Source organism: Ammospiza caudacuta, chromosome 26 (assembly GCF_027887145.1).
Source record: "Ammospiza caudacuta isolate bAmmCau1 chromosome 26, bAmmCau1.pri, whole genome shotgun sequence".
NCBI classification, from domain to species: Eukaryota; Metazoa; Chordata; class Aves; order Passeriformes; family Passerellidae; genus Ammospiza; species Ammospiza caudacuta.
In genome coordinates, this window is record NC_080618.1 from 5,771,643 (window position 1) to 5,790,516 (window position 18,874).

Consider the following 18,874-nt stretch of genomic DNA (forward strand, 5'->3'; position numbering starts at 1 on the left):
GCTGTGATTGGCCATTAATTAGAAACAACCACATGAGACCAATCCCAGATGCACCTGTTGCATCCCACAGCAGCAGATAATCAATGTTTACATTTTGTTCCTGAGGCCTCCCAGCTTCTCAGGAGGGAAAATCCTAAGGAAAGGATTTTCCATAAAAGTTGTTTGTGGCAGTGTGTGGATGCTTTGAGGGGTCACACAGCTCTTGCACCACTGTCAGCTCTGCTGCTATCTAACCTGCCTGTGGGCTCCTTAAAGGACAATCTGGAGATGGTTTGTCCCTGCTGCATCTGCCTGTCACCCTGCTTGTCCCCAGGCAATCCCTTGGGCTGAATTTCCTGATTACAGGGAGCTGCTCCCACAGGTTGGATGGATTCTCCCTTCTCCCCCATAAAATATGTATTAAAATGAAATCTGGCACAAGAAGACAAAGATCTAGAATGGTTTTTAAATATTATGTCTAGCTGTTTTTACTGTAAAAGGAATTCCAGGACTCTCAGGGAGTCCTCTCAGGCAGAGCTCACCTGCCAGGTTTGGCTGTCACACCTGGAAGAGTTTTGCATTAATTTTGTGGACAGATTCTTAAACTAATAATAATAGTAAATTAATAAATTTTAAATTAAAATTGGGGATAGATGCTGCATCCTGCTGCGTGCCATGGTAGCACCTGCCCATGGGGTGCCAACCCTCACCTCCCTGGGCTGGGGGTCACCAGTGTGTGATTGTCGGGGCACTGGGATGGTGCATTGGTGTCACCCTCACTCCTCCTGCTCACCTTCACCCAGGCAAAGCTCTGAAATGCCACAAATGTGTGGCATCCAACGAGAACGAGTGCAACCAGCAGGGATCCCACAGCTGCCCCCAGTACGCCGACGCCTGCTCCACCATCACTGCACCCAGTGAGCGCCTGGGCCGGGGGGCTTGGGGGGAAAGGGGGGAGCACCAGAGGGTCTTGGAGGGGACCAGAGGGTCTTGGAGGGGGACAGAGAATATTGAAGGAGGCCAGAGGGTCTTGGAGGAGTCTTGAAGGGAACCAGAGAATCTTGAAGAGGACCAGAGGGTCTTGAAGGGGACCACAGGATCTTGGAGGGGACCAGAGGATCTTGAAGAGGATCAGAGGGTCTTGGAGGGGTCTTGAAGGGGACCAGAGGGTCTGGGAGGGAGCCAGAGAATCTTGGAGGGGGTCAGAGGTTCTTGGAGGGGACCAGAGGGTCTTGAAGAGGACCAGAGGGTCCTAAAGGGGACCAGAGGACCTTGAAAGGGACCAGAGGGTCTTGGAGGGGGCCAGAGCATCTTGAAGGGGACAAGAGGGTCTTAGAGGGAACCAGAGGGTCTTGGAGGGATCAGAGGATTGTGAAAGGGACCAGAGGGTCTTGGAGGGGACAAGAGGGGCTGAGAACCAGAGGGTGAGGAGAAGCAGGGTACATGAGGGGGACCAGGAGGCAGTTTCTGCTTGAGGGGAGGAGAGAGATGCGTTAATTCCGCCCCGCACTGTGCCGGCTCCTTCTCCTGTGCCGGTGACACCCAGGACAGTGCCTGACCCTCTGTCCCCTCGCCTTTCCTCGCAGACAGCATCATCAAATCCTGCTCCTACAAATCCTTCTGTGACCAGGCCCGGCGCGGCGGCTCCGGCGGCGCCACCGTGCGCTGCTGCTTCAGCGACGACTGCAACGGGCCGGCGGCTCGGGGCTCCCGGAGCGGAGCGGGGACAGCCCTGCCACCTCCTGCCAGCCTGCTGGCCACGGCCCTGGCCGGGACAATGATGCTGGGCTGGCTCTGAGCCCCGCCTGCCTCTGCTCTAGCCTAGGGAGCGGCGGGGATGCTCCAAGGGAGGGTCACAGCGCCGCCAGTCCAATAAACGCTGCAGTGAGAACCGCGTCCGCAGCCTCTGCTTGATGGGGGAAGCAAAACTGCGAGAGAAATGGAACCGGTTTGGCTTCTGGTGCTACCCCGGAGGGCTTTGCTTTGCTTTTGCAGGGATTCCCTCCCCTGTGGTCGAACAGAGGCGTTTTTGGGCTGCTCTCTGCAACCTGAGGCTGTGGAGAGAGACATGGGGGAGATGTGACGGTGTTCACAGGGGTCTGAGGATAAGGATCTGACTCCATGTTTCAGAAGGCTTGATTTATTATTTTATGATATATATTCTATTAAATCTATACTAAAAGAACAGAAGAAAAGGTTTCATCAGAAGGCTAGCTAAGAATAGAAAAAGAATGATAACAAAGTTTTGTGTCTCAGGCTCTCTGTCCGAGCCAGCTGACTGTGATTGGCCATTAATTAGAAACAACCACATGAGACCAATCCCAGATGCACCTGTTGCATCCCACAGCAGCAGATAACCATTGTTCACATTTTGTTCCTGAGGCCTCCCAGCTTCTCAGGAAGAAAAAATCCCAAGAAAAGGATTTTTCATAAAAAGATATCTGCGACAGTTTGGCTTCTGGTGCCACCCTGTAGGGGTGCGAGAGGAGCCTGGGTGTGAAAACCCTAAACCAGTTTAGTGTTTGCAAAGGGAGGGATGGGGACACAGGGAGGGCTCGGGAGCTCCGGGATGCCGGGAGCAGGCAGCGGTGGGACTGGCGTGGCACGGACAGGGGCTGCGAGATCCCTGCGCTGCCTTGGTTTTGCTCTAAATCTTCCTCTGCACCAGGATGGGTTTCACGGTGCCCGGAGAAAGCGCATCGGGGCCAGACGGAGTTTCGGAGAGAAAGTGGGGCTGCCCCGGGGTGTTCCTGCTCCCAAACCCACCCTGCAGCAGCTTCCCCAAGAGATGCCCTTGCAGGAATCACCAAGGGGGCGGCTCATCTCTGGCAGTGCCAATCCGAGCGGTTTCGTGCCGGGGCTGGGGGGATCCACCGGGAATGGGGTGAATTCCCCGCCTGGGGCACGCAGAGGATCCACAACAGGGAGGGCACCGGGCTGCCCCTACCCTTCCCACCGGCTGAGCCCCCGGACCCGCGGGAGGGAGGCGGACAGACAGACGGCGGTGGGACGGACAGACGGACACCGACCCCCCGCCCCGCGGAGCCGCCCCGCACTCACATCCGGGGCCGGGTTTGCTAATGACAGACGTAATTAACCCGGAAAGAAGCGACGGCGGAGCCAGGGGCACACCCCCTCCGCCTCCCGTCTGTCCGTCCGTCCGTCCGTCCTCCTCCTCGCAGCGCCCGCCGCCCCCCGCCCGCCCGGGGCGCGCAGCCCAGGGACGCCGCGGGGTAAGTGACACCCGGGGGGACACGCGTGGCCTCAGAGCCGCCTCCGGAGACCCCACGGGCCGGGCTGGGAGCCCTCGATGTCCCATCCCCACCCTCCCTGCAGGGTCCGCGCCCCGCGGCTCCGGACAGCGCCGGGCCCCCTGTCCCTGTCCCTGCGGCTGCACCATCCGTGCCGGGCTGGAGCGGAGCCCTCCGGGTGCCAGCGGCTCCATGGGGGCAGCCAGGGGGGCTCTGCCCCGTGGGAGCTCCGGGAGTGCCGCAGGATCTTCCTCGCCTCAAGTCTGTGGGGTTGGAGGCAAGCGTGTGGTGGGGATCATGGGTCTGGGGCTGCTCTGTGTTCTCCCACTCCTCGTGGCTGGTGAAGAGCTGTACGCAGCCTTCCTCCCGACAGGCTGATAGTTTCATGAAGGCAAAGAGCCGCAGTTAGTAGCAGCGAGTCGCTGAGTGTCTGTCTGTCCTGGGTCGGGACAGACATCGCTCCTCGCGGTGCCAGCGGCTCCATGGGGGCAGCGAGGGGGGCTCTGCCCCGTGGGAGCTCCGGGGATGCTCCAGGACCATCCTCGCCCGAACTCTGTGGGGTTGGAGGCTCGTGGAGGGGATCTGCGGCTGCTCCGTGTGTGGCTGATGAAGAGCTGTATGTATGAAGAGCCTCCTCCCGACAGGCTGATGGTTTCATGAAGAAAGAGAGCTGCAATTAGTAGGAGCGAGTTGCTGTCTGTCTGTCGCGGGTCGGGACAGACAGCGCAGGTGAGAGGGAGCGCTGCTGCAGCCCTGCGGGGCAGCTCCCGGAACGGAGGGAGGCTCATCCAGGTGTGAGAGAGGAGGAGGAGGAGGAGGAGGAGGACGCTGCGGCTGCCCGCAGGTGCGCTGGGAGCTGCGGAGGGAGGTGCCCAGGCGATGTGATGCTCCACACGCCGGCTGTGCCATGGCCTCGGGTTTTTCAGAGGAGGGCACAGGCAGCCGTGACCGTGCAGGGACATCCTGAGGTGCTTCCTGGAAAGTCTGGCTGGGTGGCTGCACACGAGGCCTCTGAGGCACCCTTGGGTGCTGCGCAGACAGTGCCCTGCACCTCCTGCCTCTCCCTGGCGAGCCCTTCCCTTTGGCCCGGGCTGACAAGGGGGTGGGTTTGCTGTAAATCTTCTTCTGTAGCCAAATTGCTTGCCACTGAGTCAGAAAAGAGGTGTCTTTTTCTGGTGGGATACTGTGATTTAAAAAGCTGGCAAGTCAGTTGCTTCAGAGGTAGGGGAGAGTGCTGGAAGTCTCTGATAGGCTTCACTGGGAAATTGAGCATTTTCTGACCCTGCTGGATTTCCTGAGCCACCCTTGGGTGCTGCACGGACAGTGCCCTGCACCTCCTGCCTCTCCCTGGGGAGCACTTCCCTTTGGAGCAGGCAGGCAAGGGGGTGGTTTTGCTGTAAATCTTCTTCTACAGCCCAATTGCTTGTAATGTCATTCACTGAATCAGGAAAGGGTTGTCTTTTTTGGTGGGATATTGTGATTTAAAAAGCTGGCAAGTCAGTTGCTTCAGAGGTAGGAAAGTGCTGGAAGTCTCTGATAGGCTTCACTAGGAAATTGAGAATTTTCTGATCCTCCTGGATTTCCTTAGCACAGCTGGAGATGCTACTTTTATCCTTTTCTTATGGAAAAGCGCAGTTCTGGGTGGCTGCAAAGAGACCATTTGTGTTCTGTGGGCAGTGGGATGTGAGGGGACAGGAACCTGGCTGGCTTGGTGCAGAGTGTGGGGCAACCCCAACCCCGTCTGCCCACAGCTTTGGGCATCTCCAAGTGCAGGCTGAGGTCAGTGTGCACAGAAGGGATGAGTTTGTGATGAAGGATGGTGCTGGGGGGACATGGAGACCCCAAGAGGTGTCCCATGGGGCTGGGGGCTCATCTCTGTGCTGCCTGTGGCACATTCTGCTCCTCCCTCATCCATCTCCTAAGCAGAAACCTCCAGACCTTTGCTGTCAGCAGAAGGAAGGGTTTATGAGGTTTGCTCTGAATGTGTTGGTATGGTTGAAGGGATTGGCTTTCCATGTGCTTCCCCACCACAAAAATCACCCCACAAAAAAGCAGTGAGCCTTGAAGTGCCCACAGAAACCCTTGTGCCAGGGCACTGTCATTGGTCTAAAACAATCCTCTTCCCCTGCAGCAGCATGGTCCCCATGATACCCATCTCTGAAATGGTGGTGGTAGCAGCAGGTTGAGTTGTTTTCTGCCTCCTCTACCTTTGCAGCTGCACCCCAGCTCTTGCACAACCCTCACCTCCCCGGGCCCCACTCCACTGCAGCTCAAAAATAGTATTTCCTCCTTTTGCTGCATGAGTTCTTTTATTTGTGTAGCTCTGCTTCTGGCACCTGCGTGATCACAACTCACTCTCCTGCCAGACAAACCACACTGGGCTCACTCACATCCTTTGGGTAACGGCTGCTCTCATCCCTGCCCTCCACCCTGTGCCCTGGGCAGGGGGACACATCCTGCCTTCCTGGGGCCCTTGGTGCTGGTTCTGCTCCTCATGCAGGGCTGGAAGTGATGATGGTGCTCAGGGGCAGCTCAGGGGTTTGAAGGATCTCTCCTGGATGGGAGTGCTGGTTCTGCTCCTCATGCAGGGTGGAAGTGATGATGGTGTTCCTAGAGCAGCCCAGGGGTTTGAAGGATCCCTCCAGGGTGGGGAGTGCTGGTTCTGCTCCTCATTCAGGGTGGAAGTGATGATGGTGCTCAGGGGCAGCTCAGGGAAGGATCCCTCCTTGGTGGGAGGTGCTGGTTCTGCTCCTGATTCCGGGCTGAAGTGATGATGGTGTTCCTACAGCAGCCCAGGGGTTTGAAGGATCTCTCCAGGGTGGGGGGTGCTGGTTCTGCTCCCTGTGCAGAACTGGAAGTGATGATGGTGCTCAGGGGCAGCTCAGGGAAGGATTCCTCCTGGGTGGGAAGTGCTGGTTCTGCTCCTCATTCAGGGCTGGAAGTGATGATGATGATGCTCCCACAGCAGCCCAGGGGGTTTGAAGGATCTCTCCTGGGTGGGAGGTGCTGGTTTTGCTCCCCATGCAGGGCTGGAAGTGATGATGATGATGATGTTCCCATTGCAGCCCTGGGGGTTTGAAGGATCCCTCCATGCCCCTGGCAGAGCTGGGACACAGCGTGGCCCTGCTGGGATGGCTCATTGCTTTCCCTGCTGACTCGACGTCCTGGCTGCAGGGATTTTCTGCTGGAGCTGCAGATTGCTGCCCGTTTCCTGGGAGTGTGCTCAGGCTCTCTCCAGCACTCAGCTTTGGGATTGTTGCTCAGCACAGTTCTCAGGGTTCTGGTGTCTCGTGGCAGATCCTTTGTGGCTGCTCTGGCCTCGCTCATGGGGTTTGGTGGCTCTGGGAGTGGTGGGTTGGGTGTTGTTCCTCCCATGTCCCTCCAGAGAGCTCAGCTGTGGCTGAGTGGCTGTGGAACACCTGGGACAGGCTGGGGGGATGTTGGGGCAGCTCCCTGGGGAGCAGAGCACCCACCTGCCCCTGCCTGCCCTCCTCCATCACAGGGTGATGCCAGAAGGAGCCCGGCATGCCGTACCTGGACCGACAGAACCGCATCTGTGGCTTCCTGGACATCGAGGAAAATGAGACCTGTGGCAAGTTTCTGCGGAGGTATTTCATCCTGGACACCCAGGCCAACCACCTCCTGTGGTACATGGACAATCCTCAGGTGGGCACGTCCCTAAAGCTGGCACTGAGTCTGTGGGCACATCCCTGCCGGGGAAGATGGAACAGGAAAGCCTTATCAATATGATTGCCTGGCAAAAGATTTTGAGAATATGGAAACTATAAGTGAGATTGAAATGAAAGCAAGCTTTGAGATCCCTCAGTTACTGAACAATGAGAAAACAATGGTGTGGCTGGCTGAAGGTAATCTCTTTTTGATGAAACAAGACTCTCTGCTTGTAGACAAGCCCAAAAGTCAGAGCAGACCCTGCAGCTTAGCAGAAAGGGTCTAAAGAAGAGTTTTTAGGGTTTAAAATGTAACACAGTATGGTAATGTAATGATTCTTATAGGCTGTATGGAAATGCTATAAGATTTGTATCTTGTACTAAATTAGTTTGTGAGAAGCAGAATATTCAACACAGAAGAAGATTTATTGTATTGGAATGAGAACTTCGCTCTCTTACCCCTTTACTCTCTTACCCTCTCATCCTCTCCACCCCTCTCTTCTCTGGGGCCTGCTCTGAGCTGTGCCTGGCAGCTCCCAGCAGGGCCCTTTGCAATAAACCCCAAATTCCATGACCTGGCTGCAGAGATCTCTTATCTCCATCCATCCCAACACTCCTGCACATCCCTGCCTGCAGCAGGCATCTCCCCCAGCTCTCCCCAGGCCCCTCCCTGCTGTGTCAGAGTCTCTCATGACCAGGCTCCAGCCCTTCTGTGACCTCTGTGGTTTCCAGGGCTGTCCCAAGGAGCACAGCAGGGCTGCTCCCTCTGCTGAGGGGTCTGGGCTGAAGCAGGTGCAGGACAGGGAAGTGGCTGAGGATGGCAGCTGCCGCCTGAGCCCAAGGGCACAAAGGACAGGCTGGATTGCCCCTGCCACCTTCTCCCTGTCATTTACCTCCCACTGCTCCTCCTGTGTGTTGCAGAACCTGGCCATCGGAGCGGGTGCTGTGGGATCTCTGCAGCTGACCTATATCTCCAAGGTAATGTTGGGGTGGGGCACAGGCAAGGTGAGTGCTCCCTGTTTTCCCCTTATCCCTGTGCCATTCCCAGGACAGAGAATGGCTTGCCCTGGAAGCACCCAAGGCCAGCTCCTGGTCCATCTCCCTGGGATGGAGCTGGGCAGGGCTGTGGGAAGCAGCACAAAGACCCTGGAGTGGCACAGGACAGGGTGCAAGGCTGGGCTGAGGAGGAAGAGGAACTGCTCTGCTGAGGAAGGACACAGGGGTGTGTGGGGACGCTGTGGTGTCAGTGTGAGCTGGGCAATCAGCTGAGCAGTGCTTCAGCAGCTCTCCCCTGTGCTCAGAGGGCAGTGCCCTGAAGGATGAGACCTTCCAAAGTCACTTGTGTGTCTCAAGGGGGTTCTCCAGTCTCCTTGGGAAGGCAGGAGCAGTGCAATAAGGCAGAGCTGTGGCTGTGTGTGGACAGTGGAGCTGCCACCCTCCTCCTCCTCCTCCTCCTGCAAGTGGCCCCTCAGCTGCTGGGGGCTGGTGGCTGCTTTATCCTGGAGCTGGATATAGCCTTGGACAGATCTTCCTGTTCCTGCTGAATCATGATTTATAAATTAAGCGCAGATGAAGCAATGCTGGGAGGCCGAGCCTTCCCCATTTTGGAGAGAGCCTCACAAATTACATAGGTTTTAGTTTAAATGGAAATTGCTGCAGGACAGCATTTGGTCACAAACTGCGGGGTTGGGTTCTGTCAGTGGCTGGAAGTACCAATAGTAAATACACCAGAAAAAGGGAGGTTTGCTTGAGAAAACATATTTAAAGCATTATGGACTGGCTTTGAAGGAGGAGGACTGTCAGAATAAATACTCCAACAATGTTGTTTGTGGAGCCTCAAGGAATATTATTCTTATATAAACGATTCCTACTCTTCAGGGAAAAACCACCACTATTTTCCCTCAATTCCCTTAATTGCTGATGAGACGGACTGTGTTAATCCAGGAGAATGGAGGATGTTTTCAGGTCCTTTGAAAGCTTTCTGTCCTCTGCTGTGCAGCTCAGCCAGCGCCTGAGGGGATGCAGGGCATGAAAGTCCTGGCTCAGTGCTGACCTTCCCCTGGGAGCCAGCACCCTGTGCTGCTGCATGTGCTGTGACACGGGCCAGTTCCCCCAGCTGCCACAGCTGTGCTGCAGCTCCAGCTGCCCCCATGTGTGTGGGGTCCTGTTTAGGGGTCCTGGCTGCGCTGGCAGAGCCCAGGCAGGGAGTGGGATGGCTGGGTAGAAACTCCCAGCTTTTCTGCCCACCGTTAGCACGTGCTGTTATCTCTAATTTTTCTCCCTTCTCTGATTTTTTTTTTCCCTGATTTGCTCTGTCGCAGGTTAGCATTGCCACCCCAAAACAGAAGCCCAAAACTCCGTTCTGCTTTGGTGAGTGAGGGGATCTCGGTGGGCTCAGTGTGGGAACAATCTCCCACAGGAATCTGCAGTGTGGGTGCCCATGAACCCTCCTGAATCCTCCTCTCCTTGTCCTTCCCTCTCTGGCAGTCATCAACGCTCTCTCCCAGCGCTATTTCTTGCAAGCCAGTGACCAGAAGGACCTGCAGGACTGGGTGGAGGCGCTGAACAGGGCCAGTAAGATCACGGTGGGTTACTTCATGCTCCTCTCAGTTGTTCCCTCCAGCATCCCCAGGGATCCTTATGGCTGAGCTTTATTTCTCTTCCTTCACCCTCCCAGCCCAGCTGTGCCCCAGGAAGGTCCTGTGGGAGCCATCCAGGCCCTCCTCCTCCTCCTCCTCCTCCCGTTGCTCCTGCTGGCTGGGATCTGGCCTCACAGTGCCTGTCAAAGGCTGGCTTCATTGTGCTTCAGTAACTTATTTATTCAGTTTTTATTCTCCCTGGAATGCCAGCTCTTGTGGTGAGGCAGCGAATCACTGTGGGGCGCATCCAGAGGGCTTCATCTGCCATCTCCTGTGCTGTGCTGCTGTGCTCACAGGGCCGTGAGCTGATGGGCACTGACCCGGTGCCTGCCGCTCCTGGCAGCGTGGGATGTGCCCTGCTCCCTCCTGGGCACCACCAGGGCATGGGCTGGCAGGAAAATGAGACCTGGATGGCTTCTGCCTGTATACGGGGGGTCCCTGGGAAAGGGCTGGGGGCTTCTTCTGGGGGCTCACCTGCAGTGAGCAGCGGGGTATTGTAAATCAAAGGTGGCTCTGAAAAAGGGGAGAGCATGATGCATCTGACTCCATCATCAGAAGGCTAATTAATTACTTTATTATACTATACTAGGTAATGTGACCATGTTCACTGGGGTTCTTGGATTGGGGAAGAGATGAGGATCTGACTCCGTGTTTCAGAAGGCTTGATTTATTGTTTTATTATATTTATAACATTAAAATTATACTAAAAGAATAGAAGAAAAGGTTTCATCAGAAGGCTGGCTAAGAATAGAAAAAGAAAGAATGATAACAAAGGTTTGTGGCTCAGACTCTCTGTCCGAGCCAGCTGACTGTGATTGGCCATTAATTAGAAACAACCACATGAGACCAATCACAGATGCACCTGTTGCATTCCACAGCAGCAGATAATCAATGTTTACATTTTGTTCCTGAGGCCTCCCAGCTTCTCAGGAGGAAAAATCCTAAGGAAAAGTTTTCTCATAAAAGATGTCTGTGACAACGTGCGTTGTATCTAAACTGGATCTGCCCTGCCCTCACCCTTGCTCACAACTGCTCACACTGCACTCATCTCTGATTCTCTCGTGACAGTCCCACACACACACACCTGGCCCTGACAGGCCAAGGCAGCAAAACATCCTCATTTTGGGTAAACAATCTCCATATTGCATTCTACTTTAGCACAGCAAGCAAGATCAGAATTGTGTTTTCCTTCTCTGCTTGTCTCACAGTTCCTCTCTGTTCAGAGGGCATGTGAATACCACAGCAGGGCCAATGCATAATGTGAGCAGAGTTTTATTAGGTCATGCACTGATGCATGCTGTTTATGGTGTGTGAATTAAATATGAGGAAAAGTGATGTAAACAGTTTGATTGGGGCTTACCCATGGCTTTTTTCTTTAAAATCCCTGGAGTGCCATGGTGTAGTCTCTGTGGGAAACTCACCTGCAAGATCAGACCTAGCTTGTATTTTTTTTTCTTTGTCTGCAAATACATTAAGTGTGACAACCTTTGTGCCTGCAGCTGCCACACTGCTCTGGCTCGTGCCTTCTCTTTCCTGGCCACAGACTCCATCTCCAGAGCTGTGGCCAGATTCTGCCTGGGCTCTGTGTCTGGCTGTACTGTCAGCAGCATCCTCCAGGGTGGCTGCCTCTGGGGCAGGGGGATTCTGACAGGAGAATAATGAGATGCATTCTTCTGCTTCTGCAAGCACGGCCTGATTTCGGCCAGCCCTTCCCCACCCTGGCTGTGTCCCAGCTGGCCAACCGGCTCGTCCAGCCCTTCAGGGAGGAGCTGTCCCTGCCTGGCTGGCAAATCCAGGGATGTGGTGCTGCTGTCACCCTGCCCTGCTCTGGGGGAAGGCACTGCGGGGTGGCATTAGGGCAGCTGAAGTTCAGGGCTGGGAGCACAGAATCTCCTGGTTTTCATTGCTTTTTACTAAACTGCCTTTGCTTTTTACTAAACTTACATGGAAAATGTCCTTTCTAGGTGCCAAGGGAAGGAGAGGGGAGGATGGCAGTGTGGGAGCTGTGTTGGTGCAGCCCAGCCTCTGCCCAGGGGTGTGGGGCCAGCTCTGGGGTCACAGCAATGCCTGGCTCAGCCTCGTTAGCCAGCCCCAGCTCCTCATTAAGCCTGGCTGTAAATGGAGCGGGGACAATTAAAGGAGCACAAGTGTCCCACAAACTCACTGAGCTGCAGAGGCGAATCCCTGTGAAGGGATGCTTTAATCACTGAGCTCCTCTCATCTCTCCTCTGGGTGGCTCCTGCTGCCCAGGGGGGTTCCACACCCTCCCTAACTGGGGTGCTGGGTCAGGAGTTGTTTTCTGAAGGGATGTGGCTGCATTGGGTAGAGATGGGGTGCCCAGCACGGTCACCCTGTGCCCAAGGGTTTCCACACCCTGGGGTGCTGGGTCAGGACTTGTTTTCTGAAGGGATGTGGCTGCATTGGGCAGAGATGGGGTGCCCAGCACGGTCACCCTGTGCCCCTCATCCCTTCCTTTCTCCCACAGGTGCCAAAGGGTGGCAGCGTCCCACCAGCCACAGAGATCACAAAGCCTCCAGTGGTGCCCCAGGCCCAGGAGAGGAAGCCCCAGGTGGCCTACAAAACTGAGATTGTTGGAGGGGTGGTGGTCCACACGCCCATCTCCATCAACCAGGTGAGCTGGTTTGCACTTTCATTTCTGGGAACACTGTACCTGCAAAGCCTTTCCTCTGCAGGTATGAATGGCTGCTCTGAGCACCCTGAACCCCTCTGCTTTTTCTCACTCTGAAGTGTGATGAGATGAGGGGGTGTGAGGAGGAGGAGAAGGTCATGAATCTGCTCAGCTTCCTGGCCATCGCCACCCACCCACGTGTCTTGGGTGTAAATCCTCTTTATGTACCCAGGGTCCGGTGTCTCCACCACCACAGGGACTGTCCCAGGGCTGGTGGCACCTCTTGCTGTGGCTCTGCATCCCTTCCCTGGCACGCAGCTGGGCGTGCACGTGGCCATCAGCATCTCCCATGCTTGGGCACTTGTCCAGCTCTGGGTCTCACTTCAGCTCTTATCAGTGGCAGCACTAAAAATAGAGAGGAGAATTAGATCATTGCAGCAGTTTCTGCTGGCAGATGCTTTTAACACTTCCCTGACCACAGGGTTCAGCAGGAGGTGTACAGAGGGTTGTGGGGTGCAGAGGGGTTTTTTGGAGTTGGTGCATTGTGATGGTGTTCACAGGGGTCTCAGGCTGAGGGAAGAGACGAGGATCTGACTCCATGTTTCAGAAGGCTTGATTTATTATTTTATGGTATATATTACATTAAAACTATACTAAAAGAATAGAAGAAAAGGTTCTCCTCAGAAGGCTGGCTAAGCTAAGAATAGAAAGGTATGAAAACAAAGTTTGTGGCTTGGACAGAGAGTCTGAGCCAGCTGACTGTGATTGGCCATTAATTAGAAACAACCACATGAGACCAATCCCAGATGCACCTGTTGCATTCCACAGCAGCAGATAATAATTTTATACATTTTGTTCCTGAGGCCTCCCAGCTTCTCAGGAGGAAAAATCCTAAGGAAAGGATTTTCATGAAAAGATGTCTGTGACAGTGCATCAGCTGCCAGAGTATTTCTGTGCTCTTGCTGCTTCCCCCACCGTGTGAAATGGCCATTCCCCTGCTGCAGCTTCCTGGGTGTGTCTGTGGTTTCCTGGCTGCAGGGGGGAGTCCCACGCTCAGGAGCATCACCCCAGCCCCGGGGTGTGTGACACTCCTGGCTGCAAGAGTGTCCCCACTCTGGGGAAGCGTCCCCACCTCTGCTCTGGACACCACCGGTGCAATGCCCAGCAGAGCTGGGTGTGGGTGGCATCCCCATCGAGGTGCTCCAGCTCTCTGCAGGGCTGGGCAGCACTTTGAGGCCAGACAAAAAGCTGCTGCTGTGTCCAAAAAGCAGCTGAGGAAGGTGCTGGGCGGGCAGGTTCACCCAAACCACAGTCCCTGCTGTGGGGCCATATAAGGCTGGCAGTGGCTGCCATGGCAATGCTCAAACCTCAGCCCAGGGAGGAAGGGCTCTGAGGGATGGGGAATAAGCTGAGTGCAGAAGATGGTTCAGCTCAGCCATCCTCTGTGCTGCTGGGGTGAAGGGAGGGTGCTGCTGGGGTGGGTCTGGCCTTTGGGGTGCACTGGGGTGAGCTCAGGGAGCCAGGGCTGGGTGCTGGGCATGTGGTCGTGACCACAGCCCCTTTGAGCACTGCACTTGGGAGAGACAGCTTGGGGCCAGAGGAGGTGCAGCTTCCCTTCTTGAATTCCAAACACTCAAGTGTCTGTGGTAGAACTTTCCTCTCAAAATGAGAATCAGAGACTTAATGGCTTTTCTGAGCAATTTATTCTCATGGTATATTGCCTTCTCCTGTTGGAAAGCATTCCTTTCCAGCTTGTGTTTGTCTGGTGGTTCTTGTTCTCCTCATACCTTCAGTGGTGCAGCTGAGTCACCTCTGAGCCAGGCAGGTGGGCTCTGTTAACTCCCCTGCTGCAGGGGATTGCCTTCAGCCCTCAAATTGCTTCTCTGCAGCCCTTCTGATTCTTGTTTTTTAACACATGGTTGCAGAAGGGGGAATAGCACCAGGGAGCTGCACACAATGAGACATCATCAGCTCTGGGCTCATTCCCTGCCTGTGTCCAGCACTGCCACAAGCCCTTGGCTCACACTCTTCACTCAGGGCTTGTGTCAGGTGGCTTTTCCCTGGCTGTCCTGGGTGCCTCCCTGCTGATGGTGGCTGTGTTCTCTCTCTGCAGGACGGGGAGGGCAGCGAGGTGGGCACACACCCTCTGCTGAGGCGCTCACAGAGCTACATCCCCCCCTCGGCCAGCAAGCCCCCAGCCGGGCCAGCCCCGCTCAAGAGCGGCTTCTGTGTCAAGCAGGGCAACGTGGTGAGTGCCAGGCATGGGCTGGGGGTGTTCTGGGGCTGCTCTGGGTGCAGGACATCCATAGAGTGGCAGGGCTGAGCACTCAATCTCCTGCTCTTTTCCAGAGGAAGAGCTGGAAGCGGCGGTTCTTTGTTCTGGATGAGTTTTCCATCAGTTATTACAAGTGTGAGCAGGTGAGCAGCTCCCCCCGGACCCCAGCAGGGCTCTGGCACCTCCTCCTCCTCCTCTGGAGGGGGTACATGCCAGCTCTGGGGCCAGCCAAGCCCAGCATTGTCTCCTCTCACCTCTGCAGGACAAGGAGCCTCTGCGTTCGATTCTCTTGAAAGATGTTTGCAAGACCCACGAGTGCCTGGTCAAGTCTGGGTAATGCTCCCACCCCTGTTTCCCTGCCCTGGCCCCAGGCTGGCTCAGGCCAGAGCAGCCAGAGGGAGATTGGGCTGCTCCAGCTGCTCGTGTGGGGTGTTTTCAGGGTCCCCTGTCTGAGGAGGCAGGAAATGAATCTGATTCCATGTTCTTAGAAGGCTAATTTATTATTCCATTCCATTGTATTCTGCTATACTAAAACTAAACTAAAGAATAGAGAAAGGATACTTACAGAAGGCTAAAAAGATAATGAATAATAAAGAAAAACTAAGGCTAAAAACTGTACTAAAGAATAGAGAAAGGATATGTACAGAAGGCTAAAAAGATCCCAATGAGATCCAAGGTTTGCCTTCAATATGTTCCTTGCTAGCACACTCCAGAGATGAAGATAAATACAGGATTTTTTCTGTCCATGATGGCTGCTGAGGTGTGACTGTCTCTTTCCCACTGTTTCTAGTGACCTCCTGATGCGAGACAACCTTTTTGAAATCATAACGAGCTCCAGGACCTTTTACATCCAGGTGAGCAGCTGAGGCCGGGTTAATTTTTGGGGCAGAAAGTTCAGCTCTCAAGAAATGAGTGAACACCAGTGAACATGAGCAGAGGGGGCTGTAACACACGAGTGTGAGGGAGAACTGTGGGGGATTCCCTTCTCCATTGGGATTATTTATAATAGAGGCTGTTTGTGGGAAATCATAACAAGCTCCAGGACCTTTTACATCCAGGTGAGCAGCTGAGGCTGGGATAATTTTTGGGGCAGAAAGTTCAGCCCTTCACCAGTGAACACGAGCAGATGGGGCTGTAACACACCAGTGTGAGGGAGAACTGTGGGGGATTCCCTTCTCCCTTGGGATTATTTATAATAGGGACTATTTCTGGGAGTCAACCTTTTACATCCAGGTGAGCAGCTGAGGCCAGGATAATTTTTGGGGCAGAGAGTTCAGCCCTTCACCAGTGAACACGAGCAGATGGGGCTGTAACACACGAGTATGAGGGAGAATTGTGGCGGATTTTCTTCTCCTCTGCGATTATTTATAATAGAAGCTGTTTGTGGGATCAGAGCTGAACTTTGGCAATGCCAGGACAGCTGACCCTCACCAGGGCTGCTGTGTTTGCAGGCAGACAGCCCCGAGGAGATGCACAGCTGGATCCGCGCAATCACAGCCGCCGTGCAGGCCCTGAAAACCCGCCCCAGGGTAGGTGACAGACTTTCAATTTCACATCTACTGTCAAACGGAGATTATGCCAACATGCAAGATATTTATTTAGTGGATTAATAAATGAATCCTGTCCCTGCAGGAGATGTCCTTTATGAGATCCACCTCCATGGCCAGGCCCGGCGGCTCCTCAGGCCCCTCACAGCCGCGGCCCTCGGCGGAGGAGCGGCGATCGTCCTGCAGGGCGCCCTCCACGAGCTCCTGGCAGCCCTGGACGCCGGTGCCGCGGGCCGAGGGGCAGCAGCCGGGGCTGGGGGCACTGCCAACCCCGCTCAGGGACTCCTCGGTGCTGCTGATGGAGCGGCAGCGCCAGGCCGGGCCTGGCACGCGCCTGAGGCACCGCTCCGAGCCGCAGCCCCTCAAGGAGAAACCGTTCGCCTTCGACCTGGACGATGAAAGCATCCGGACCTCTGATGTCTGAGTGGGCACTGAGCCTCCCCAGGGTCTGTTTGGGGCACACAAAGCGCTCCCTTCCCTCCAGCACAGCCCTTCCCTGCCATGCAGGATCTGTCTGCACCCACGTCCTGGTGCCCTGCTCTGCGGGGCGTGGGGTCCCTGGCTGCTCCTGCCCAGGCCTGGCCCCGGTGGTTCCATGTCTGGAAGGTGCTTCTGGTGCTCGTTGTGCAGGGCAGGAGATGCTGGGGACCTGTACGAGGGGACATCTTCTGCAATTGCATTGTTTCCCCCACAAACCAGGTCTGGAGGAAGTGGCAGGAGGTTTTGAAGGCATGACACGGGGAGTGTGGCCTTTCTTGTGTTTGTAAAATGTTTCTCTCCCCTTTTCTGCTGCTCAGATTCCCCAGGGCAGAGCTGGGAGCCACCAGCTTGCAGCTGCCCACACAGGGGTCTCACTGCAGCTTCCCCTTACAGTGACTTATTCCCTCAGAGACTGGATCTTCCCACTGCCCACACAAGGGTTTATCAGCAATCTGCTGGCTTTTAATTATGTCTTTTTATACCTGTGGCTGCTGTTGAATCCTAGCCTGGGCAGGTGCTCAACCCCTCCAAAGGCTTTTGGTACTTGCTGAGCATGAGCCAGGGCAGGCAGCCGGAGTGACAGTGGCTCCCAGGTGGGAGCATCCTCAGGTGTGATGTTGGTTTTGCACTAGTCACACCTGGGCACAGGTAGCTGTGCCAGATGGTGAAGGGCTTTTGGTAAAAAGCAATGAAAAGCAGCCCTGATGGAGCTGGGCAGACTTGTCTGGCCAACTCCCCCACTGCCTGCCCGAGATGGAAAGCAGCAGGAGTTTCTAGAGCAATGTGAATTGTCATTTCCATAACCAAATGAGCTCCTGTAGGTGTGATAAATAGCGTGTAGAAAATCCTTGGCTGAGATCTGATACCTTCACCCCACGAGTGCGTGCAATCCCCACGTGCCAAGCGAGAACTCCGCTCCCCTTTCACTTCCCTGGCTGTGACACGTCCTCTGCTCTGCTGCTCAGCCCAGTGTGTTCCCCAGGAGCAGAACATCTGCTTTGTGCCAGCCCTTTTGGGGCCTCCAGCTGTTCGACAGCTGTGCCTGAGCCTTGATTAGCCTGACTGACCTCAATGTGATGCCAGTTGTACCTTCCTGCCTCAGTCCCCGTGGGGCTGCTGTGGGATGGGCACAGCACAGGTGCCTCCCTGCTGCTGGGGGAGGCAGGAATGGGTCCCCCAAGTTCAGGGGGAGGAGAGTCTCAAAGGGGATTGTGTGCTGAAGAACACAGACACCATGAAAATGGGTGGGAATCAATGCAAACGGTACAGGGGTGAGTGTTAATGTTATTTAATTGTAGCTACCTAGATCCTGCTGTTCCTTTTTCTGCTCCTTTTTGCTTTATTTGCACTAGAGTTTTTGCAACGTTCATTTTTATTAGGCTGACTTGCTGTTTGGCTCCTAACACTGTTTCAAGAATGTTTTAGCAGTTTGGCAAGCCCGTCCATCAGAGAGTTGCAGTGCTCTGATCTCAGTTTTGGAGAGCAGGGAATGCAGAGGGACGATGGAACCACAGACTCCTGAGTATTCGTGGTGCTTGATAATTGCACAGTTTCCTCAGGCCTGGGAAGGTAAAGCAGAGGCTTGTTGCACAATTAAGGTAATTATCCAGGAGCAGAAACTACCAGCAATATTGCAACATTCCTCTTGCTGGTTCCCACCCTCCTGCATCCCCAGGACAGCAGAGAGGCTGAAGGTGAGGTTCAAACAAGTGTGGAGCTCAGCTGGGCTCCAGAGCCGTCCAGAGCACAGGTGGTGTTGGGAGGGAGGGATTTCCCTCCTGTTCCAGAGGGCTGGGTGGGTGCAGCCAGACCTCGATGGAGCTTTTTGGTTATTTTAAAGCAAACTGGTTTCCCCTCAGCTCTGTGTTTGCTCCTGGTATCCCCTCAGAGCTGCTCCCTCCTGAATCTTGTGCTGTGGGGCTTTATTGGGGTGCCTTGTGGGGGGCAGAGTGGGTTTGCTATTCCCACGTGGTTCCAGAAGTTTCTGGAAGTGCTGGCTGGTGATTCCAAGTGCTCTTAGGGCTGGGGCTCCCTGCCTCCCACCCCTTGCCTGTACATGCTGCAATGCCCTTTCTCTGTGTTTTTAAATAAAGAAGGAAATCCCAGTTATGTCCATTTGCACTGTGTGTTTTGGGTCATGCTGTCCCCACCAGGAACAGTGCATGGTGAGGGCAGGGACATCACAATTCCTTCTGAGCCGAGGTCCCAGATGTTCCCTGGGGAGGAGGGAAGCTGCTGGACCAAGGTCTTGCTGTGAGTTGGCGGTGGGGGGCTGGAGACACAGGAGCTGTTAATGATAATGGGCTTTCTGCATGTTATTTTTTTTTTTTTTTTCTTTCTGGGTCACTGCAGAACTTTTTCCCCTCCATGGCCTTTCCAGCCCTGTTGTTCTGCTGAGGAATGGCA

General features: G+C 54.9%; 1 protein-coding gene across 1 annotated transcript; it reads left to right on the top strand.

The window, feature by feature from the left end:
- Nucleotides 1-3,108: 3,108 nt before the first annotated feature.
- Nucleotides 3,109-18,531, top strand: PLEKHA2 (pleckstrin homology domain containing A2). The gene is made up of 12 exons (XM_058820182.1): nucleotides 3,109-3,212; nucleotides 6,733-6,896; nucleotides 7,820-7,876; nucleotides 9,220-9,268; nucleotides 9,386-9,483; nucleotides 12,023-12,169; nucleotides 14,280-14,414; nucleotides 14,516-14,584; nucleotides 14,704-14,774; nucleotides 15,232-15,295; nucleotides 15,893-15,970; nucleotides 16,074-18,531. Exons 2-12 carry the CDS (start codon nucleotides 6,756-6,758, stop codon nucleotides 16,410-16,412), a joined length of 1,248 nt encoding a protein of 415 aa, XP_058676165.1. The 5' UTR covers nucleotides 3,109-3,212; nucleotides 6,733-6,755; the 3' UTR covers nucleotides 16,413-18,531.
- The last annotated feature ends 343 nt before the right edge of the window (nucleotides 18,532-18,874 follow it).

Coding starts and splice junctions, on each gene's coding strand:
- PLEKHA2 (XM_058820182.1), top strand. CDS start 6,756: ATGCCGTACCTGGACCGACAGAACCGCATCTGTGGCTTCCTGGACATC. Junction 12,170..14,279: donor CGCCCATCTCCATCAACCAG/GTGAGCTGGTTT, acceptor CTCTCTCTGCAG/GACGGGGAGGGCAGCGAGGT. Junction 14,415..14,515: donor GTGTCAAGCAGGGCAACGTG/GTGAGTGCCAGG, acceptor GCTCTTTTCCAG/AGGAAGAGCTGGAAGCGGCG.